This window comes from Salvelinus sp. IW2-2015, unplaced genomic scaffold, assembly GCF_002910315.2.
Source record: "Salvelinus sp. IW2-2015 unplaced genomic scaffold, ASM291031v2 Un_scaffold1461, whole genome shotgun sequence".
In the NCBI taxonomy this organism is placed as follows: Eukaryota; Metazoa; Chordata; class Actinopteri; order Salmoniformes; family Salmonidae; genus Salvelinus; species Salvelinus sp. IW2-2015.
Genome location: NW_019942922.1, coordinates 121,694 through 145,806, shown reverse-complemented (window position 1 = coordinate 145,806; position 24,113 = coordinate 121,694). Strand labels below are relative to the sequence as shown.

At 41.1% G+C, this 24,113-nt stretch overlaps 1 protein-coding gene across 6 annotated transcripts in view; it reads left to right on the top strand.

The window, feature by feature from the left end:
* The window catches only part of nfixb (nuclear factor I/Xb), a 147,815-nt gene that overhangs the window by 14,192 nt on the left and 109,510 nt on the right, over positions 1–24,113 (top strand). For 2 of the 6 annotated variants that reach the window (XM_070439178.1, XM_070439172.1), the window contains one exon: positions 7,777–7,812. The exons of 2 other annotated variants lie outside the window; for them this stretch is intronic. In XM_070439178.1, the coding sequence (XP_070295279.1) occupies positions 7,777–7,812 (36 nt within the window). Of the gene's footprint in view, positions 1–3,530; positions 3,700–7,776; positions 7,813–24,113 lie in introns of those variants that run through there. 2 more of the 6 variants (XM_070439173.1, XM_070439175.1) reach the window with 2 other exon arrangements.

The following is a 24,113-nucleotide window of genomic DNA, read 5'->3' as shown; positions in this document are numbered from 1 at the left end:
CCAATTCCAATTAAATCAATAGGCTTTATTGGCATGGAAAACAATATGTTTACATCACCACACCACACACACATGTGTGGATGTAAACATATGTTTCCCATGCCAATAAAGCCTATTGAATTGAATTGGAGAGAGAGAGAGAGAGAGAGAGAGAGAGAGAGAGAGAGAGAGAGAGAGAGAGAGAGAGAGAGAGAGAGAGAGAGAGAGAGAGAGAGAGAGAGAGAGAGAGAGAGAGAGAGAGAGAGAGAGAGAGAGAGAGGAGAGAGAGAGAGAGAAGAGAAGAGAGAAGAGAAGAAAGAGAGAAAGAAGAGAAGGGAGATCATCGAACAAACGATAATTAATGTCCAAGTATTATTCAAGATCCCCATTACAAATGGTGGTGATAGACAGGGATGATTAGTGAAAGGTATGTGTAATGTGAAGCTCGATCATGGCTGAAGAGGCCACTTTCATACTGTAGACATGGCTTCAGTGATCGAGAACCTTGTAGGTGAGCATCCGAAGATTCACAGGCAAATGTACTGTCCCTTTTTAGTCAGACAGTCAGCAAAGTTCTGTTCACCTAAATATGTGGTTCGTATCCGGAGGCACGGAACATAATTCCCGCTGGTATTCTTCGTGCTTGAATAGTAGTTGCCATCACATGTGATGCTAGTCTAATCTCACAAAGCTCCTTATGTGCGGTGCGCGGAAGCACTGTGTGTTGTCAATGTATAAAGGGAACCATAACTGCTACATGCTATCAAGCTATAAATGATGGTCCAGCTAGATCATGTCAGAATAGGTATCAGGCAAGCCTCTACGATCGCCGTAAGAGGAGTGACATCTATCTTGTCCCACCAGTGATACAGCTACCTAGCAATATCTCATCAGCTGAAGTGACAAGACGGTAGTTATGCTCAAGAGAATCAGTCTTCACAAACAATGGCTTCCGAAGACACTGATAAAGTCCGACCTTAGGCTTCGGGATGTCGAGGTTATACGAACAAACTTGGTTTTTGCCTCATGAATTGTTTGTGCTACGATGAAGTAAAGAAGCTTTGTTTTTTGTTATGACTGACAGCCAAGTTGCAAGCTCATCCAAAACAAATAACAGGGTCTACGTTGGAACTGTCTAAAGACAACCCATAGAATCCTTCCTATCTTTGACTCAATTGATAGCTTCGAAAGATTTCCTTTGTACGGCCTCTTGAAGAATCCATGTGGATGGCCTTGTAAGATGTTTCTTGATAAGCCGCCCGGTGGTTGGCATCAGTTACTTTTTCAGCAACTGTAATTAAACTCTATAGACCAACAGATAACAAAATGATATGCTCCTCGACGGCGGCAACCTAGAAAACAAGCGTTGATGTGTGGGACTCACAGTTGAAGCAGGAAGGTCTGCTGAGCCACCCACCGATAAAGTCAAAATCAACAATGACAGGGCAATGATATCTCCAGTACACCACCTAAGCAAAAGTACTTGAATCAGAGCAACTCAGGAAGATGCAGGATCCACTTATGGGGAACACTATTTCCTCCGAACACAAAATGTATTCACAGCAGTTGTTGCCATGAAACTGTGTTGTAACCAATGTATCCAGGTTGAGTGCTCACAATATAACCACGTGCACCAAAGTACATCTACACTTATTTTTAGTTTTCCCAGTGGTAATCCTTCAGGCTTTTCTAATGCGGGCGGAGGTGATCAAGCGATTGGGTGAATGTCCGCTTGACAGCTACTGTTCCCTGCAAAAAATACGAGGGATTTGATGTCTAATGGAATTCCAGTTCCAATTTGTTTCTGCAGAAAATCAACACTGTACATTCATGCAATTTACTGGAGTGACTCTGAGGCGCAAATGGTAATCAGGTGACGTACAACTATTTTGGGATGTTCTTTCCGCAGAACCATGCTCAACTCAAATACAAGAACCTCTAGACCACTAGACGTGCTTTGCGGCCACTATTCACAGTTACAGGAGTTCTGTTAAGGTACACACCCACCTTGTTGAGACGCTTGACTTTTGGCCAATGTTCTTTTGACTTCCTCAAACACTCCATTTTTCCTCCAATTACTGAGCTGCATCTAGCTTAGCTGAGTTTCAAATGACAACGTCCTTTAGCCCAGATCTCTTTGTTTCTCCTGCAGAGGCTTGCGGTGTAAATGCACAAGCAGTAGGCCTCATAAATCTGAGGGACTCCAGTTGTCAGATCAAAATTTCAGCTCCACAATGACTTTACCCCCACCAAACACTATACCACACTTATACCACACTTTGTTTTGGTAGCATACAGTATGTTCTTATCACAAGCATTTCGCTACACTCGCATTAACATCTGCTAACCATGTGTATGTGACAAATAAGATTTGATTTGATTTGATTTGATATCAAGCAGTCCTCAGGTTGGGCTGTTTTTCATTTTCAAGTCAACTTCATTGTAGTAAATGTCCCAAGCCAGACCAACAGTGTGGCTCTGCTGTTTCAARTGRAGRCYCCTTTACAGGTTTCAGTCTGGATCTGATGTCTGATAGTGTTCTATACACTCTGCAATTAAATGTCTTACTTGTACGTCGGCCTGGGATGGAAGTGTGCACTGAAATTCAGTCAAGATGCTGAAAGGGCCTTTGTATCAGGGGGCAGAAACCAATAGAAGTAACACAAAACTTGCAGAACACTGACAAATATTTTTTACATTTGTTTCACAAACTAATTRATGCAGAGGCAGTGTAACTGTAGTGTAATAACAATGTCCTACTATTGTAGGTAAACCCATTCATTTACATCGCTAGAGTCAAATTTACATGGGTCTGGATAAAATGAATCCCGACCAAGACCCCAGTTTCGTTCATTTCCAATCTCATTAAATATTTCGTCTACCTTCTCGTTTCTCTGATGGAAAACAAATGACATTTCCAATATTTTAAGTCAATCTCTTAATATCAAGTCATTATTTYTCAACATTATATGTCTTTATTGTCGGCCATAGGCCCCATATGAAGCATCACCTTTGACCTTACAGCAATCATATTCTTATGATTGCATGGACTTTACTAACTGGTAGGCCTAATAAGCCTATAATAATATTTAATAGAAAACACATCAACACAAAATCACATCGTAGCTATAGCAAATGTTTAGCTCATTGCAAAATACAATGCTCAGACTGGCGGACCTTCTGTAAAGCATTTTACCTTCTCGTTTAGGATATAGGCTACTCTACACGTCGTATTGCTAAAACGCTGGATATTACGCATTCGGCGTTCCTATTCATTCAACCCTCGTAATAACATATTTGTTACCCTAAAGAAAGAGAACGGTGTATTGTCATTATGCATGTTTACTGAGTATGAGCTGAAACGACCGGATTAAGCAGGAGTTTGCCACCACATGATTTACGAAATTGAGAGATTCATGTTAATGATATTATGTTGTATAGCAAACACCGTCGCCCCTGATCAATCCCCCCAAAAATATCCGTGCGCACGATAGAAGAATACATGGAAGAGGGTGGGAGACAAAACTTTTTTCCCCAAAAGTTTGTGTAAGCTTTCACTTTCAGCCTTCTAGGCGGGGTTACAGTACAGCATGGAGTGAGCGAAACAGGACGGCGAGCGATTGKAATGCAGCACTACAGCGAACTTCCATCCAACTTAAATAAGCTCTCCAATTTTCATTTCTAAAAATAACCATGTACTCCCCGTACTGCTTGACACAGGTAAATGCCATTATTTCATTGTTATTGCTTAGTATACAGTCGGTGTTGCTTGGTGGATTAGTGCTCCCACCATTTGCAACTATGTAATAGTTGAATTTGAGRTTATTTGTTACTCTCTGTTCCTTTTTGATAGCATTTACCTTGTATCTCTGACACTTTTTCTTCTTAGATGGCATTTCTTCGCAGGGCTTTCTTATGCGTTTCATTACACATGGTTTTGTAGAGAAAATGGCGCTCCTCCCGAATCTATTTAATATAAAAGGAGGGGAGAAGTGGAGGAGGAGAAAGGAGTGAGTGTAGAAAACTGGACTTGAAGTTTAGTGTTACATGTGATGATCTTACATTGACATTTTCCAAAATGTTGATCTCGCAAACGCTTGGCAGTGAGAGAGGCTACATGTGGAAGCGTGGCCGTCAAAAAAGCTTTATCCGCTAACGGTTGAATCTGTGACAGTCGAAGACTTTAGGTCGGTGTGTGCTGCCGCCAGTTCTACAGTAGCCTACACTTGTCAACCGTGCTCGATTCTGATTAATATAACGTACSTATTTAGTGAAAGTAAATGGTCGGGAATATAATGTATAGACTATTTTACGCACGAGTATCTCACTGCATATATGCGCCATAAGGATTATTTTCAAGGTTCTGGTCATGCCCCGTTGATGTTAACTTATTTTAGTGACTCTGGTCCACTGTACCTAGCACAAATGCTGTATTTAATCTGCTATTATAAACTCTTGACCATTTATGTTCATAGAAAAACAACCATCCCACAATTTACAGCCAATAAATATTCCATAACTTTGAATAAGAAACCTACCTCTGATGTTTTACTCTGTGCTGCTTTTCCCTTACTGTATAACATACTTTCAACTATACAGTGCATGTCCAGACCCTACAACCTGGTATTTTTGGTATACATACACCATACATTGTAAAGTTCACTCATATTCAATAGGGAATTACTCTGGTACTTCCACATGCAATATTCCAAATTTCTGAGGACAGTTGGGCAGATAAGAATAGCTTATAAATTGAACAGCTCATTGGCACTAATTGGTAATTGATAAGGTCCTACCCAAATAAAACGTACTTTTGTAAAGCAATATAGAATCTCTTGCTATATAATATAACTAAATAAATTATTGTTCAATATGCTCATTAAATGTTAAATCTGTCTTGATATATTGTATTTGTTAAAACTGGAGAGTTGATCAGGTAACAGTTTCAGAATCTACATMATCTTTTTTTAAATCAAGAATTCAAGACAAGTTTTTTTGGAAAATATATATAAAGCTTCTCTTTTTCCATGTTATGAAATGATAGTCTATTTGTCCTGGAGGAAAGAGAGTATTAACAAGTATTATAGTGCCTGTTGTAACTTTTGCGGAGATATGGTCAATGGATTGTAACAAAAAAGTGCATTGCACAGTCATAAGATAACTGAAACAGTTAGTTATTTAGTTTATGGATGTGTTTAAAACATAATGTGTATTAGTAATCGTCCTATAACATCTCTGTCAAATGAACAGTGATTTAAGGTCAGGCTCCATTCTAAAGTGACCAAATGTCACACATCATTGCTTAACTTTTTTGGACTCACCAAGAACCCTAAATATATGAGGTTCAGTAACTATTCATTTATGACTTATGTGCAATATCATGACTCTTGGAACTGGAAGTTTCCTTAGCTTGGCAAAGTAACTTGGAGGGAAGCACCAGAGAAAGCTCTGCTTGAAGTTGTACTGTCAACAGTATATGTTCACAGATAAATGTGACATACAACAGGGGTTTTTGAGCCCACTGACTGAAATATTTAACATATTTTAGCAATATAAATCCACATAATATAAACCTACAAAGTTCCTTGGCCTAAACTGAATCGTGAGGCACCCATCATTTAACTCTCTGCATCAATATATTCCTGGTTTTGCAAAAACATTTTAGTGGTCTGCTTTTCTTCTTTCTTTGCATTTCTGTGTAGATTTTTTGTTAGTTTATGGATTCTTTAAAAAGCCATGCCTTTTTCTGGGTCCAAAATAGAATGGTTGTTGATATTATCTGCAATTCTATGACTCTCCTAACCAGTGGCATAACTGTTGGAAATCTATTCCTATAAAGCAAACTTGTTTATCCCTTGGTTTCACTGGACAGTAGACTGCCAAGGCCTGTGTGATGCGTAGTTCATTCCTAATTTTACAGTGTTTTATTAAAACAATTTTACTTCCATGCCTCTGACTCCTGTTACAGAAGCAGAAAGGGTGTTTTTCTCAGTTGCGGGCACGGCCAGTAGTCTGTTTCCATTTAKAACTGTAGAATGATCACATGTTGTTCTCTGTTCTACTCCCTGATTGACAGAAGCAGGACAAAGCTGATTTGAATACTTTTTTAGAAGTGGATATATATTGGAAGAGAGTGTCTTGTACTTTTTTTTAAATACAACTGAGAAAGAAAATAGGCCCACACATTTAAAAATGATGGAATGGGACTTTATCAGATGCACAGAGAGGAATCTCTATGTAGGCTCGAACTTTTCTCTCCAACAGTTTAGCATTGAGATTTTGGTAGTCCTATACACATATATCTTAATTTGCTAATGCATATTTATTTACAGGGTTTCTGGAATTGATAAATGTCATATTTTTACTAAAGCGGTTATACGGCAGTATGAAAAGAAAATGAAGCTTGCATAGAGCCAGAGATTTTTTTGTCCGTTAATTAAAATGAATTGGCAACATAACTGACTGCACATTCCGCACGTGCTGCACATATGCAGAAGAAGGCCTATAGGCTAAATCCTTTGGACTGGATAAACTATATAAATATATTATTAAAAGTTATACACTGACTGTATAGAGTTTGGTATGTTCATGCATTTTAGGGAGATATTCAACAAGAGAACAGCTTTGTGCATTGCACTCGTCCAGCGTGCGTGGAGCTTGCGCCTCTCTGCCCAGCCCAAGCCTCCTGTATTCCCTTCACTTCTGATGTGTCTCTTGTCTGCAGATATAGACTCACACTTTTGTTTATTTAATTAAGGTTAATAATTTAAAAAACGAGTTTGGACATCGGATATGGCAACACAATATAAACAATCGAATAAATTATTAACAGTGGTAAAAGCCTTTCTGGAGAGTGGCGAGATGGATGGGGTGTAATAGAGGCAAATTATGGAAAGCATTCAGAGGTCRGGATATACTTTATTCGTGTGTTGTTTKTAGTAAGCATACATGTTTTATGATGTTATAAACATTACAATGTAAGCCCATACCAAAGTTATCTACAGTAGGTATGGAAATAGACTATACCAAATTCACCGTGTTGTGTGGCTGGCTGATATAGGCTATTAACTTAGTTTTTAGACACCATTATCGGAATAGCGTTGCCTTTTCCAGTCTTGCAGCACTACACTCTTAGAAAAAAAGGTGCTATCTAGAACCTAAAAGGGTTATTCGGCTGTCGAGAACCCTTTGAAGAACCCTTCTGGTTCCAGGTACCTTTGAGTTGCATTTAGAACGCTTTCCACAGAGGATTCTACATGGAACCCAAAATAGTTTTACCTGGAACCAAAAAATATTATCCTATGGGGACACCCGAATAACCCTTTTGGGAACCCTTTTTTTGTAAGAGTGTAGGGCTTTTTKATTTATGTCATAGGTACGAATAATCAAGCAGATTAGATCAGTAAAGCAGAATTCAACACCTTTCTTCTCTACACAGTGGAGTATCTGTGATATTGAAAAATACAAATGACATTGTTAATGTTGTTGTTGTTGTTATAGTCATTATTAGGCATAGACTATTGTTAGGCTATAACACGGAAGCATGGCATGCTTGGCTTGTTCCCATAAAGCCACCAGGTCATAACCATTTTCTTTTCGCATTTGCCTAAGCCACTTTATGCTAATGATTTTGTTTATGCTCACAAGTTTATACAATAAATGAAATGTGATCACCCTATACTATTCTTACTCGTACGACATTTTAACATCCTCTTCTCTTTGCTCTCCTGCTCGCGGGACGGTGACCCCTGCGCGGGAATGCTTTTCACACCTCTTAACACCCTCGCGACACTAAAGTATTGCACTACTCACCTTCTAAACAATCCATTAGTGGTAAGTGTTGCCCTATTATTTATTTTAAGGCATATATATTTTAATGTGTGTTATATACATTTTATTAGGCATTGTTACCATATGTTGTTGTAGCCCATATTACTTATTTTTTTTAAATACTAAAAATTAAAAAACGTTCGTTTACCTTAACCATTCATCTTATTGAAAGGAAGCATKATTTGCTAAATGTATTTCCCACACGTTCGGACTTGGTTGAAAAGCAGTCAAGGTATAGGCACAAGGCCCAAAAATATATTGGCCCGTTTTTTTTAGACAACTCAATGCTAGTCAAACACTTTTGCTGTCGGCCTGAAGTCCTACTAAGTTATTTAAAAAGCTTAACATACATAAACCAAAAGTTAACTGCGGAGAAAGAACAAGATGGCTATTTAATACAGTTTCGTTATGGGCCTAATTTCTGCAGTTTGTAGCCCCGCAGCACCGATTGGCRGAAAGTAGCCTACTAGCCGTCTATTCAAGCAGATAGGCCTAATGTTTAGCAAAAGTAAGACACATAATTTCATGATGTCATCTAAAATTTGCAAACTTGTTGCCTTGAAAATGTATCTTGCTTTTCCCATTTTCATGCAATTAACCCTTGAGTGGCAAACCCAAAATGTTTTARCATTAACCCATTATTTGCATGCATATTTGAGACAGAAAGACTAAATAGATATTTGTAGAATTTTTAAACAATTTAGTCCTAAGGAACATATTTCTAGTTGCAAGTCATCTTTGTATTGCAGATCATTAAATAATTCACCTTTGTCTTAATTACCTTCATGSCTACATTTGTGGCTTAATCAACTGCCCTAAATTATGTTAGGCCTAAGTGAGTATGTATTACTGTGTGTTGCTGCATGAAGATAGGCAAATATAATCCATGTTATTATCAGTTGTTATCAGGCATGGTGTTTTTGAATATCTTAAACATATTCCACTGAAACCTCCATGTAGACAACCTCTCCTCACCCCTCCCCTCCTCTAACCTCTCCTCACCCCTTCCTCTCCCCCCTCCTCCTGTCCTCTCCCCTCTTTCTCCCCAGGCCTGGAAAATGAGTTGGAACAGCTGTTCAGGGGATTAAAATCTGATGGAACCACAGTCTGAATAAACAGAAATGTTGGATTTTTTGAATAAAGATACACACTCATACAAACAGCCCCATGCACTCCCCAACCACACACACACACACACACACACACACACACACACACACACACACACACACACACACACACACACACACACACACACACACACACACACACACAACACACACACACACACACACACACACAACCACACAACACACACAACACACCAAACACACAAACACACATAAACACACCAGAACCTTCCGTCCTACGTCCGAATGCGATTAGGCCGCTGTGTGGTTATCACTGGATTAGCCTGTGTTACAGGATCCACATGTTTTAGGCTGAATGGTAATGATGTTTTATACTGATTTTTAAGAGGCACTCAGACAGCACTGACTGTGGTTAATCTATGGGGCAAAAACAAATACCCAAAGTGTAGTGCTCCAAAACACAGAATTGCAGTGGGAAGAAAATTAGGCCTTCATGCCTTTTATAGAATTTCTATGGCGGACATTTTGAATTATAATATTACTGTGCTTGAGTTCAGTTGTGCGGAGAGCAAGCCCCCTGCCCTGCAGTAAAGRCAATCAGAATGATCCAAAGAATGTATGTAGTCTGATAGTGCTTTTCTGATTGGTGTGGAATATAGCCATTGGAGTGAGCCAGTAGAAAAATAACKCCTGTGTTCCAGACAGCCCAAGTCAGTAAMGAATTTAATGGACATGTGAACTTTATTATGTTCTCCTCCTCTATCCCTYGTTGAAGGTTGGAGTTACGGTGAAACCGGAGTCCCCCAAMGGCCTTGTAGGTGTCTCGTGGCAGCGGGTGGCTCTTTTCCCATCATGTAATGGGGACACCGGCAGGCCACAATGCCAGARGCTCACAAGGACACTGTGTTCCCTTTACTTATTCATTCCTACCAGGCCACCACCACCACCGGCGGCCTCAAGTCTCCTTTGGTGGTTGGTTGGTGGTTGTGGGAGTTGGCAAATTCAAACAGCCATAAACAATGAGGTGGCAAAGCCCTGGTCTCTGTAATCACAGATATYGGCTGGCTGGTGGCTGGTGCTGTTATCTATTCCTCAGGGAGGAGGTACTGTGTCCTGGACCTAGAYATGCCCCGACTTGTTAACATTTAATGAACATATCAAGAATATTTAAAGGACATTTCAAGGTTTTGTTGATAAATGTTTTTGGAACYTTTTCCATCAYACTTTGTAAGTCCATGATGGMGGCACTGTTGTATCTCCKAAAAATGTCTGTRTATTTTATGTAGAATTCAGTACACTGTGTGATGGGGAAGACAAAGACTGGATGAATTGGAWGTATTTTGGCAAGAGGGAATATAGATTTGAATTAAGTACCATGTAGTTTTTATCTCAAGCTGCATGCAGAAAAGCCCAAACCAACTGAGTCTCATTTAGTATCTGCACAGCTGTCCTAGTATCCGTGGTGAATGGATTCCTATTGCTATTGCCATGGGAGTCTCCAGCCAAGAAGAATAGGAGGATATCCAGTGTGTGTGCAGAGAGAGTGGTGTGTGTGTGTGCGCGCGCGTGCATGCGCCGCACTGCCGTCTCCACCCTCCTGCCTTTCCCTTCGCTCATGTCACCCCTGGCATGGATTATGCTTTGGCAGAACCCTGGCAATGCCTTTAGCCCCAGTGCGGTTCCGTGGTCGCTGATATGTTGTGCTGTTGCCATGGCTACAGAACYCACACACACACACAAGCYCAAATMACATAATTGAGCTAGAATATACATAGGCACACACAAATACTTCTGTACAATCTGGGAGAGAGAAGGGGCTKAAGTGAAAATGWGGCTTTCCCKTACAAATCAACAGAGGGAAGGAGGGAAGGATCCCAGCTCCCAGCTKTGTCGGAGCTGTGGGCAATAAGGRAGCTGCATGGGATGGACTGACACGTTGGTACAGTATGTGCTTTCCATGATTAGTCATGAATCTAAAGAGTGGAGCACCTATTATCACCTATTATCTAGTATTTAGACCACTGACTGTCTTGACAACTAGTTTGTCTGGGAGTGAGAGGATATGGTGAGGATGGTGGTATTTGTGTAAGAGAGGGTGTGGCAGCTTGGGTTTGCAGAGATAGGCATGCCATGGTGTGGTAGCTAGAATGCGTTGTTGTTTTGACAGTTGAAAAGGTCTACAGTATGTTGTTCTTATTTCCTTTGCAATTTATTTCTCACCATGCAACATTCTCTCTGTTCTCTACCCATCCCCTGTGGAGTGTTAGTGTGGGGGAGATGATAAGTCCTAGTGTTTTTGCCTGATGGGCCCTATCTCAGAGGGCATCGGTGAGATATGCAGACCTCACCCACTAGCACTCTGTCACACCACTAGGTTTGTAGTGGGGTGTAATGGCAGTGTTTGAATTGAAAAGTGCCACACAATTCAGAATTGAGGGGATTGTATGGAGCTTAACAACACTGAGGGAGTCTGTTCTAGARGGAAATGTAGACTCCTGTGTCCGAAGTCTATCAGTAGTAGTGTTGTAATTGATTTATAAGTGAATTATAAAAACAGGTGGATGTGCTTTTAATATCAAATACCTCAAAATGTTTTGGGTTTGTTTGTCTCATACGGAGCATAAACTTCACATCAAGTGTGTGATTGGTAATATGAGAAAGAGCATGAAGATCCATTGTTTTGGCATGTCACAGGTCAGCAGCAGAGAGCTGCTGCTGCTCATTGACACCCCACTGAAGGTCACTACAGTAGGGGCCTGTTGTTTGTAATGGAGGTGGGGACKGCAGTCTGGTCTCTGACCTCAACTCCCACTGATCTAAATATATAGACCCCTCATTACATTGCTGCTGGATTCATCTGTATGAAATCTGAGCTCTATCTACCCCCCTGCCTCCCTCTTGCTCGCTCTCTCTCCCTACCAGACACAAACACACTCATAACCAAGCATGCACAAGCTCACACAAATATGGCACAATCTTACCTCTGAATCGGTAATATCTCCKCATCTATTTTAACACACCCATCCAAAACACACARGTACAGTATGTGAGTGAAAACAGACACACYTACATGCACATTCAAACRCTCTCAGGCTTTATGCATTATGCATMAATGGACACATACACCGGCKAYCACACACGCTCAAACACTTCCCACACCTGCACACACTTAAGCACGAGGCGCAGGTGTGCATTCTRGACTCTCCCTTGTCAGTCTGGTGCCGACCGTCAAAATCWCYGCCAGCACCACTAGACCAGAGTGATGATTGGGGAGGTGGTGTTGGTGGGGTGGAGGGGGGCTGTTGTGTTGCCAGCGTACCATGTGTGCCAYCTCCTCGACTGACTCCTAACCCATATGGCACTTCACTCCCTAACCTCCCCCAAATCTGACTGTGGAAACATACTGCATTAGCACTTCTCCCTGCACCTGGCTGTGGCTGAAGAGACAATTATGTACATTAGCAGACAACTGCAAAATACCTAATCTCACAACAACCAATGTGGGGAGTGGTGGTGGTTGGGGGGGGGGTAGTTTAGGTTAGGGTAGTTGTAAAGTGAAGACGTCACCCAATGACGTCACATATTGTTCTCATGTAATGTTGCCATTTTGCAACTCTTTCTGATGAGCAGGTGAATCAAGGTGAAAGTTGATTTGTGGGTTTTGGCTCAATTAATGACACTATTTTAATCGTGTTTCCTGTTTGTTATACCTCATTGAGTTAGTGTGTTGAAATAGAATCGGTTTTGTTTTTCTAGCCTAGGGTGTGATGAATGCAGCCGTGAGTTGGAACCTGATAACTCTGATCCTCGATAAGATTACCAATCTGAAAATGATCACTTTATAATTAAAAGTGTACATCGGAGAAAACAATATGTTTTGCTTACATATTTTCATCAGGAATGAGAATGATCTACATCGGGTTAATGGACTTTTAATGGGTTAAACTTGGAGGGAAGGAGTTTTTCCTGTCTTGGGGACGGGTGGAGGAGCATTGACGTTTGGATGCTAAAAAACACTCAAGTCAAGCTGTAACAAAGCGCTTGTAACCTTATTTCAAGAGCTGAAAAAAAAACTTCACTGTTGGGGCTTTGAAAATGACTTCAAGCCAGAGTGGTTCTTTTGACATGGAAACTTTTCAATTCGAGTGGAAAATGTTATCCCCCTTCAGCGATTTATTTTTAATTTTTAAATGTGCAATACTTTACGGGTTTACGTTAAGTAGGCTACAGCCAGACAATCACGACAATCACGTCCCATTAAGTTTATTTTTGTCAAAAATACAGATTGTATGTAACAACAATGCATGAAGAAAAACAAGGTCAAGCCTACATATGTCACCACCAGGTTCAATGGGGGACTTCATGACATCACTGTTGTAGCTCAAGGAACTGTGTCCCAACTCGCACTATGTTTTCACAAAGTGGGGAAAAGCTTCTCCTTCAAACATATGCAGGAGTTTAGAACACCAGCGTTGCATTGCTCCTTGATCAGCCCTTTCCCATACTTAATAAGATGTCTGCTTGCTTGAGGTATCATTTCTTTTAAAGCACTTTCTCATGTGACCACTCGTGATCTGAATGGAGAAACAATGTGCTCTTGTCATGGTCTCAGTTTTTAGTGCTTTGTTGAAAAGAGAATGAGGAAAAACTACAACCCCTGTCTAAAGTGTCAAGTTTATGTCAGTCTTTTTGGCACAGGATGTCTTGAGAATAACCTTGTAAAACRCAAACACATATCATTATCGTCATCAGTTAAGTTACTTTTTGCCATCTGCAGCATATTATGGGGWCTGTCAAGTCTAGACATGATGGACCATCAAATGGTGTTGAATATCTACATCAAATCCKTACACGTTTGTTTTCATTTGTCATGTCATGTCTTTTCCATTACCCAAATAAGGATAGTTCCCGACTCGGAGTTAGGACTCTTGTGGGGACCYCAATTCCCTGTATGTCCCGGTCATGCTACTAAAATGTATGATAAAGTAGGAATGGCTTAGGCGGTTGCAGAGGTGTACATTATAGTGGGGTTTTAAGTTAAAGATTTATGTTCATCATCTTTAGACTAGATGGAAGAGCTCCTGACCAAAAMACATGTCTGTAGTTGATCTGTTCTGTAGGATTTGCTTGAGTTAGCTGTGTGTATGTTTGACTGTGTAACCGGGGTCAATGTGCTGCTAACAGCTTAGCTTCCTCCGACTGCCCCATACTGGGTTCGAACCAGTGATCCTCTGCTTCACAACACACGTGACTGCCATTGACAATGCTCCAAAGGGTTGAGCCACTCAAAAGGTACCAATTTAATGGTATATGTCCTTCCGCGACATTTCAAGCTAGCCGTGGAGTGAGCTTACGGCACGTTCTTAAAGCCGTTACATTTGCATAGAATATGTTTGAGCCTGAGTGATTAAAGTACATGTTTCAATGAGCATTCAAGGGCAATGTTGATCCATCTTTAAAATCTAAAACATTTGCAGCAGCAACTGCTCGATGTAAAAACAATCAAGGAGAAGAGAGTCTGTGTTTGGGCAATACAGTAGGTTGGTTAGCGCTCCAAGCCATTCTTTTAACTAATGTGATTTGTTCTATTTTTCCCCCCCATCAATCAATACGGTGCATATTTACTATAACTGACCTCTATGTATATTTGAGAAAGACTCGTTATAGCCATGGCTGGTTGTATTCTCTCCTTGGAAGCGGAGTGTGATTAAAACAGACGATATAAGCGTATTGTATTTCCTAGGGGACTGGAAGGAATGTGAATGCATCATAACCATATTTCTCTAGTTAGGAACTGTTTCTGTTGCCAAGTCAGTGGATACATGGGATACCCTCCCTAACAGTGGCTCTGCACAAACAGATAGAACCCAACCCAACTCCAACCAAAAACAGCCCCCAGAAAGATGTCTGCCTCCTCCGAATCCATCTGACATTTTTTGTTGTGAGAGAGAGAAGCATGTCGCTGGTGGGACTTTGGTCGGTACAATCCCTCCACTGTTAAAACAATGCTGCAGTTGTCTTCCATAACCTAATTACTCCCTCCAGGGGGAGAAAGYCAACAGCACAAAATCCCAGAGTTAGGAGTTCTGATCTCCACTCTTAAAGAAAAGGCCTCATTCATTTCCCTCCACCACACAGACGGTCTGCTTTTCATTGGTCTAGGATTGGGTTTAGTTTAATAGTTTAATTACAAACTATCATGATATTGGAGTATAAAAGCTTTGTTTTATTTGGAGTCTGCTCCGTGATCTCTTATGCTCAGCTGATATTGAGAATGAGGAGCACTTTCTGTATTACGCCTAGTAAAACTAGTTGGGGTTTTGATTGAGGTCATTTTAACATATCTGACCTCTTGTCCTCTGCCCATAATGTGTTGGAGCTGGAGATTAATCAGGATATCACTGTTATCATGCTCTTGTTGATACAGGCAGACAGATACTGTAAAGGCACACAGAACTAACATGTCTTTCAGGTGCAACTTTTCTGTACAGCAGGCTAGGGAAAAATATAAAACATTGTTCCCTCTTTGTTTTTTATCACCTCCATCATGTACTAGCACTGGAAGGTTGCTGAAACGTTATTACAGTAATTGAACACAAGGAAGTCTCTACAGGAAGAAGGGAAAGGGATGTGGGCAGTAGCGTTTACCAATAGGAAAACAGTGTTCATGTCTCTCACTCCCCAGAACATCACCCACCTCCTATTTTATTTATTTGTTTATGCGGACTCAGAAAATCAGAGCTGCCATTGTATGACACAAGGCAAGTTTACCATTGGATAGCCTTTTTTCTCAATGTTTATTGCTAACTTATTCTGCTTAAAGAAGTCTATGCATTTGGTTATCTGGGGGCTTTTCCTTCTATTATGTGGCACAGGCTTATAAACACAGAATAAATGAGTCATCATCTTCACATTCATTGACKAGAAGACTTTATGAGGATTTCTTTGGTTGACATTGGCATGAATACAATTCATCTGTATATTAGTTCAGCCCCACACAAATTCAGTTTGGTAACATTAGCTTTTTAGTGTAAGTTTTCTTTGTTGTCAGTTGGTTCATGTAAATATAAGGGGTATGCTCTGATGCAGTGAGCGCCTACACAGTATGTCCATGTAGGCATACTCCATGAACAGGCCACACAAGGAGACCAGACAGTGGTGTGTCTCTGTGAGTGTTTGTGTTAGCCTGAGTTGCTTTCCTGTGCTGTGTGGGGCTGTGTCCGGCGTYTGTGGACCCCGGCCCTCATTGTCGGCATCCTCAACGTTCTTCCGCRCTAGAGGGGACMGCAGCAGAGGAAGCTTAACTTTGCTGACATGAAGGAGGCTCTTCCTTCAGTCTCTCTACTGGTTGATTAACCCTCTCTGTCTACCTGTCTGTCACTGGGACTAACCATGAAGCACGCCTGGGGTTCTAATCTCATGTTTGGTTCATCGCAACAATGACAATGATGATGATAGTACCATTATTACAGAGTTATCATTTTATTTCAGATATATAGACATTATGCTTGAACGTTAATCGCATGAATGCACTTTCTCGAACCTCAAAGAGAACATTATTTTCTTTCTTGTTTTACATCTATGAAACAAGAAACAAACAAGTACCTTTCTTGTCTATTAAAATACCTTCCATACTTTCCCCTGGATGATGAAAGGGAATTGAGTCATTATCACGTCAACGACTGCTAGATAATGGTACCTGTGGGTTATGTGAAGCGGCTCTATTTAATATCATCACATGAATCATTTTCATCTCTTCCCTCCCTCTGTCTGTCTCCTCCCTTTTAACCGCTCTCTCTCTCTCACACACACACACACACACACACACACACACACACACACACACACACACACACACACACACACACACACACACACACACACACACACACACACACACACACACACACACACACACACACACACCACACACCCACACCCACACACACACACACACACACACACACACACACACACACACACACTTTCTCTTTCTCTCTTTCTCTGTCTTAGCAGAGGCAGTCCTTTATCAGACTTATTGCAGACACACCTACAGGAGTGTCCATGAGCCGCACCTCTATTAAACATACCCCCATTTGTGTAATTTGCCCTCAGCGGTAGTAAAACAAAGTACAGGGTGTTTTGGCCTTACTCAAGAACCGTGCAGGTGTGACTGACTGCAGATCAGCAGGCCTCATGGAGGACTCGGAAGCAAAAGTCTAATTGCTGGTTCTCAGTTTCCTCATGTGGGAGAGAATGGTAGAGAGATAGAAAAATAGAGACAGAGGGGGGAGAGAAGGGCACAGACATGGAGGGTGAGACAGTGGGGGTTGTGAGTTTGGGATGGCGGTAAAGCATTTGCATAAAGGACAGGGCAGTGTGCCCGGCTGTGGGAAGGGTTGGCATCACGCCTCACCGACTGGCTGAGGGAAGACTGAAGAGAGAGAAAAAAATGAGAGATGGAGAAAGACAGAGAGAGAGGGGGGGGTAAATTTAGTCAATAGTGCATCCCTTGTTCAGAAAGAGGAGGGCCCTGGCTGTTGGCAGGAGAGCTGGATAAATCTCTAGTTTGATTGTGTGCTAGATTGCCCCTTTATTTCTTTGATTGCAAAGCGTTCAACACTCTGCAAGAGTAGTGTGCTTCCCTGTTTGTGCATGTGTGAGTTTTTTGTGCAAGCCATGATTGTCTCCTCACATGTTTCTCAGTCTATATTTATATGTAATCAGTACATCTTGCAATTTAGAGTGGCTTGTAAAATGCTAACTCTTCCTAACCCTAAAGCACATTAGTAAGCTGTATTGTCCTCCATGGGTTCACAGCAGACCCTGGTCCAGACAGTTCTACTGCCTTACCCATACCTAGCCAATGCAATACCAAATGCTAATTTACTGCGTAGGCATTAATATATCCTCAAGACAAATGGACCACAAAACAGACAAGGAGACCGAGCCATTTGCTGGTGGCCTCTCCCTGCCCTCCAATCAAAATACGCCCAGTCCAAAGTGGACTCCGCCCCCACAGACAACACTCCACGGGTCTGGCTCAATCAGAGAGGACCCCAGAGTCACAATGCTGCAGCCGCACTGGCTGCACTACTGATGATGTCATAGTAGTAGAGAGTGAAAGGGACGATTATCTAGCATGGGCTTGTTATTTCTGTCCCTGGGTATGACTAGCTTGTTACACATAAAGCCTGTAGTTACGACGGAGACTGTAATGATGCGTCATACTGTACTCTCGGGGCATATGTGTTTTTTAATTACTAGACATCCCTTTGATTTCTTATCCTGCACTGTTTGAAAGTGGAATAAAGCCCATTAGCTTAGTTAAGCAGCAAGTTAACACATGCACGTGAGATCCCTCTTTTCATGTAGTGTTGAGATTCTGAATCAAAAGGACATGTGGTGGGTTCTTTTTAGACTGTGGCACGTTGTTGAGATCTCTGAGCTCTGGAATGAGTGACTCATTGCTCATAAAAATGAAAGTTCTCTCAACTACATGCATTGGGCCATAGAGATAACAGACTAGGCAATGTGCTATGAATTAAATCAGGCCCTATCAAGTAAAAAAAATACTTTAGATCTCTGAAAACAACATTGCTTTTTGTGACGGACATATTCAGTGAGCTGCCAAGTAAATTGTCATTAGCCATATATTTTAGCCTCGCTGACCATCGTTTGACGGATTGTTACCAGGGTTTAAGGAGATGAATTGAGATTTAATTGGTGAATGGAACTGTGGACGTTATTTTCTGTGATCAATACACTTCAATTTCAACTCACAACGCCAGAACTGATTGCTAAACAGTCCTTCCTTTAGTGTAATCATGTCCTCCAGAGGTTCAGTGTTTCTTAATGGAGGTCGACAGACGCTGGGTAGCTGCGGCCCATCGACGGCTCTCTGAGGAGATAAACATGTTGTTTGGTGCAGAGTCAGCCAGCCTGTCACAGCACGGCGAGCCGCCAGCACCGTCACTGAAAGCAGGGCGGTGGTTTCCCTATTCAACTAAACATTCTTTCTAGACAGCGGCGTGGGGCTAGGGGTAAGAGGAGGGACAGGAGAGGAGGGGGGGAGGGCATGTGATGAGGTTCAAGTGGAAATCTCAAGTGCTACTACTGCCACCCTCATGAAGTCAGACCTTGTAGTGATATGCCTTGTCCTCTGTACAGTAGCCTTCTCACCTGTTTTAAAGGGTCTACTCACTAGTATGACATCATTAGCCATCATCAGTATTATTCTCTATGTAAACATACTCATGTATTGCTAAATTTGTTTTAAATATTTTCTTGCACACCCTGTCAATAATATCCCATCGTTTCTCTGGAACACGAAACAATTTTCAGCCTGTGTTTTAACTAAAGGCAGAATAATATCAATTTGATATCTCTGTACACCATTACAAAAACAAAATGGTTTAGATCATTGGGTTCACCTGGATCTCAATGTTTTCAGAAAGGTTTCAGGTCTTGACATAACACACCAAAACGTTTTAATGTTAATTCAGGCCGGTGCTGTTTGCTTAATGATCCTTGGCTTGATTTGATCTTTTAAGCTCAAGATAAATCTTCTGGGGAGTCCATTGGAACCATACCTCAATATCTAACACCGCTTCATGAGTACTCCAGTCAACTATGTGGTAGTGCAGTGTGATATAGATGTCAGTGGTACTGTAGAGTGGGCTGGGGAAAGGAGAGGTGGAGGTAGTACTAACCCTGCAGCAGCGTGGCGTGGCTGTGAGGTGACGACCCTGCGTGGGGGCGGTATGTGCCGTTCGTGCCTCCCTCTGATGGCTCCCCGGCCAACCCTGGGCCTGTGAGCACGCAGCCACCACAAATTGCTTGCAGATTGTTCACACATAGTAACGCGCTGGTTTGTAAACTGAGATAATTACAACGAATGCTAGCGCAGCGCTTCAAAAGTCTTTACACATCACTTGCTTGCCCACAGAGAGAGTAAGATTGTGGGGAGGGTTTTGCTTTTTTTCCCTTTAAGTCGAATTTTCACTCTCTCCTTATTTTTCTGGTTTAATGGTTAACAGAATTGATTACGCTGATTACAATGGAGAGTTACGAGGCTAGCACTGTACTCTCACTGTAGCCTACACTAATCACAATGAAAAACACTGGAGGTAAATGGGGGGCTCAGTAGAGCTTTAGTCTATGTCCTCAATCCCGACAGAAATACATTTTAACCCAGATGCGGTAGCTGATAGTGAGGTATTGGGAGGTGAATGTATGGCACTGGTACTTACAGACATGAATGTGTTAAAACAGAGGATCGACAGGACTTCGGAGGATATCAACAGGAAAGTAGGGGTGTGGGTGCGTGGGAGAACGTGCTGACTGACGTCAGTGTGCCAGTGTCAGTGTTGGCATATGCAGCCTTTGTCCCTTACTCACCTGCACCCTCAGAGCTGTGTAGAGACTGAACCCAAGGAGGGTATGCCAACGGGGGAAGGGGCAGACCAGACTGACACGCTTACCTGTGGCAGAAGCCAGGCAAGGACGCACACCTACTACCCTCTGTGAATGGCAAAGCCTGTATGAATGGCAACTTGAGTGTATATGCCACTTTGTGTATATGACGTTCATGTCTGTGGATGTGTTGGTCATTTAGGGTCTATATGTTACATGTACGTAACGGCCCTATGGGTCGTTCTGGCTCTGACAAGGCTTACTTACTTACTACTTAGGTTACATGTACATATTTGCACATACGTCTGTGCATATAATTTGGATGTCCCTGAAGTGATGGTGTGTTAGTACACTGGCATGCCTACGTGCCTGGGCTGGCATGGCACCCCCCTGCGGCCATGTGTCTCTCACTCACCCAGGAGCTGCTGCATGTGTCTGCCTGGCCTGGCTGACTAAGCCTCCACTGCCGCCCGCCCTACCTCTTCTACTCTGTGTGGCCCGGCAGGGTCAGGGTCTGCCAGCATCCAGGGTCAGGGACACTCAGCTGGTCAGGGGAGGACAGCAGTGAGCCACACCAGGCCCACATCTCTCTAATGAAGAGACAGGCTCTCAGGTTATCCAGACAGACCGTGGCATAATTGGTCTAATGAGATGAGAATGAGGCCTGTGCTGCTCAGGTATCTTTCTACCATGGTTAATGGGTTGTCTGGTTGTCTGACGGAAGACTAAGTTGTTGTTTGTATGGTCAGAAACATTTCAGATTGTTCTATTTGGCAAAAACATTTATGAGACATTTTTATGCATCATCCTTTGTATTGTATTTTTGAAAATTGTATTCTGTTGTAAAACGTGTAATACTGCAATGCATCTATAATCAAAATATAGACCTACAGCCTAATGTTGTTAATGTATTCAGTTGAATTGTACATTTTTTTAAATGATTTAGAAATGTCATATAAAAATGCATTTTGGGCGGTATTTTAAGGTCCACCACTCCTTCGTCAGACGCAATTCTCCTTGGAGAGCCTATTAATTTTAAGCAGGGCTATTGTGAAATTATTACATAGAACACAGTAACGGAAAGTTGATGATTGCATTTTTACCACAATGTTTTATAGAGATTGCAATCGATTTCCTTTACTCTGCTATTGACCTATCCGACTGGGCAAAATCTGGTTGAATCAACGTTGTTTCTACGTCCTTTCAATAAAATAATGAATTCAATGTGATGACGTTGAATCAACGTGGAAAACTGATTGGATTTGCAAAAAGTAATCAACGTAAGGGAATTTCGTATTTTTTACACCCTACTTTTACCCTATGTTTTTTGTTGGTTTAATAGAGAATTCACGCACTCAACCAAATGTAATTTAAAATTAGACGTTGAACTGATGTCTGTGGCTAATGGGATGGGCCTGCCTGAAGTTTGCGACAACCGCATATCTTATCTGGCCTTGACCTTAGTCAAGTGTCCATTTATAATGTTGGATAATGAGCCTGATATTGCTATTGGAAACACAGATACACTGTTTCATTTCATTGTTTGATTACCTTTATGAATTTGTATTATTCACATGTCGCTAACGCAGGATCACTGATAGGATACCTGCCCCTTCTGTAAATGCTTTTAATGTAGAGTCCCCCGTCGTCGTCAACTCTGCTAATGGCCATCTCTAAAGTAGCAGAGGTGTTCARTGGAGACCTCTCCACACCACTCTCACGMTGTGAGAGAAAAACAAACMTTYTGTTTCAAGTGGATGATTCACCATATAGGTATCCAGCAAGTAATGACAATGACACCACTCGTCTGTTCTCAAAGTTAGAGAATAGGCTGCTGCAAACTTTTTGTGCTCACCTCTGCTCTGCGTACAGGGACTCGCACGCCCTTTGGAACACATCACCCCCTGACATCGCTGTCCATGTTTTCCTAAAGCCAACGAATAAAACCCTTCTGTATCCGATGCACACAAATGGCATACAAGTATGCCTACTAAATGTTTTAAAAGAAAAATGGATGGTTGTCAAACGCGTAAATTAGCAAAGGTTTAATTTACTGTAGTTTACTCAAAGTTGTGCTGCCTGCACTCATTGCCTATTCGTTTTCAAAGAACGTTTCATTGCTGTCTTGGTGTAGGTTTGCACTAAATCAGACAATAAAAAAAACGTCTTAACGGCTTAAAGGCTTATTTGAAACTTTTTCAATTTACACTTTTTGTTGGAGTTAATTGGAAAGGAGTGCTTCGACGAGGTGTGAGTGTTTTGCTCCCTTTCCCCTAGTCTTGGATATATTGTGTTAAGAAGATTTACAAGAAGTTCAATGCAGATAATGATTATACAAAAGCAAATTTCACATTATGTCGCTGAACAAATTCTTTAAATGTTTATGCTAATGAGGTTTCTCTTCAGGTTCGTACAAAATTGTGTGAAAATGGGGTGTAAACCTCATTTACATTTTTATTGAAGTTCTGTTATTCTGTTATTGTTAATATTTTGTCACCATAGATTATGCTCGTTTGCACACACTGTACATATACTTTTCTATTGTGTTATTGACTGCATGTTTGTTTATTCCATGTGTAACTCTGTGTTGTTGTTTGTGTCGCACTGCTTTGCTTTATCTTGGCCAGGTCGCAGTTGAAAATGAGAACTTGTTCTCAACTGGCCTACCTGGTTAAATAAAGGTGAAATAAAATAAAATAAATGCTTAACTCATACAAAATTGCGGATTTGAAGATAACAACGAAAAAAAAAGGTTTAATTTTGAAAAGTGATATGAGTATAAATTATATATTTTAGTTAGGCTATAAAGGAGCACATTCTTGGATTTTAAAGGTGTTTGTTGGTTTTTCGATTATTAGCCTTTATCTTTTCAATTTCCCGCTGTATGAAGCAATCAAAATCGAAAATATAAGGACTCTTTTAATTATTTTACAACAAATGATTTCATTACCTCATATCTCCCCAAACCTAAAAGTTTTTCTCTGCCAGTGAATTTGCTGAATCTGTTCATATCAACGAAAGTCGCACACTTAGCCTAGACATAGGCCTATGTCATTTATACTTATGAATTTCCTTATCAAAATCAAATCAAATGTTATTGGTCGCATAGACATATTTAGCAGATGTATTGCAAGTGTAGTGAAATGCTTGTGTTCCTAGCTCCAACAGTGCAGTATTATCTAACAATTCACAATACACACAAATCTAAAAGTAAAATAATGGAATTAAGAAATATATAAATATTAAGAACAGCAATGTCGGAGTGGCATTGACGATAATACAGTAGAATACAGTATATACATATGAAATGAGTAAAACAGTATGTAAACATTATTAAAGTGACCAGTAGCATACAGGTGCTGGCGTTCCTTAAAATAAGTGAAATGTACAAGCAACACACTTTGCAACAACTTTCTGGATTAAACTTCGGAATACTTTTCCAAAGTAGGCCTACTGATGTATGAAGAAAATAGACAAGAAATTGGAAAAACTGACACATAGTCCTGACCTAACTAAAACATCATAGAAACTCCCAATCCATGTAGAAAGCCTATATTCTGTCTGAAATAAAACCAGGCATATGTTTTTTTAATGAAAAAAAATGTACACTAATTTATACAGCAGTCTAATTTATCAAATCAAATTAAATCAAATCAAGTTTATTTTATATAGCCCTTCCTACATCAGCTAATATCTCGAAGTGCTGTACAGAAACCCAGCCTAAAACCCCAAACAGCAAGCAATGCAGGTGTAGAAGCACGGTGGCTAGGAAAAACTCCCTAGAAAGGCCAAAACCTA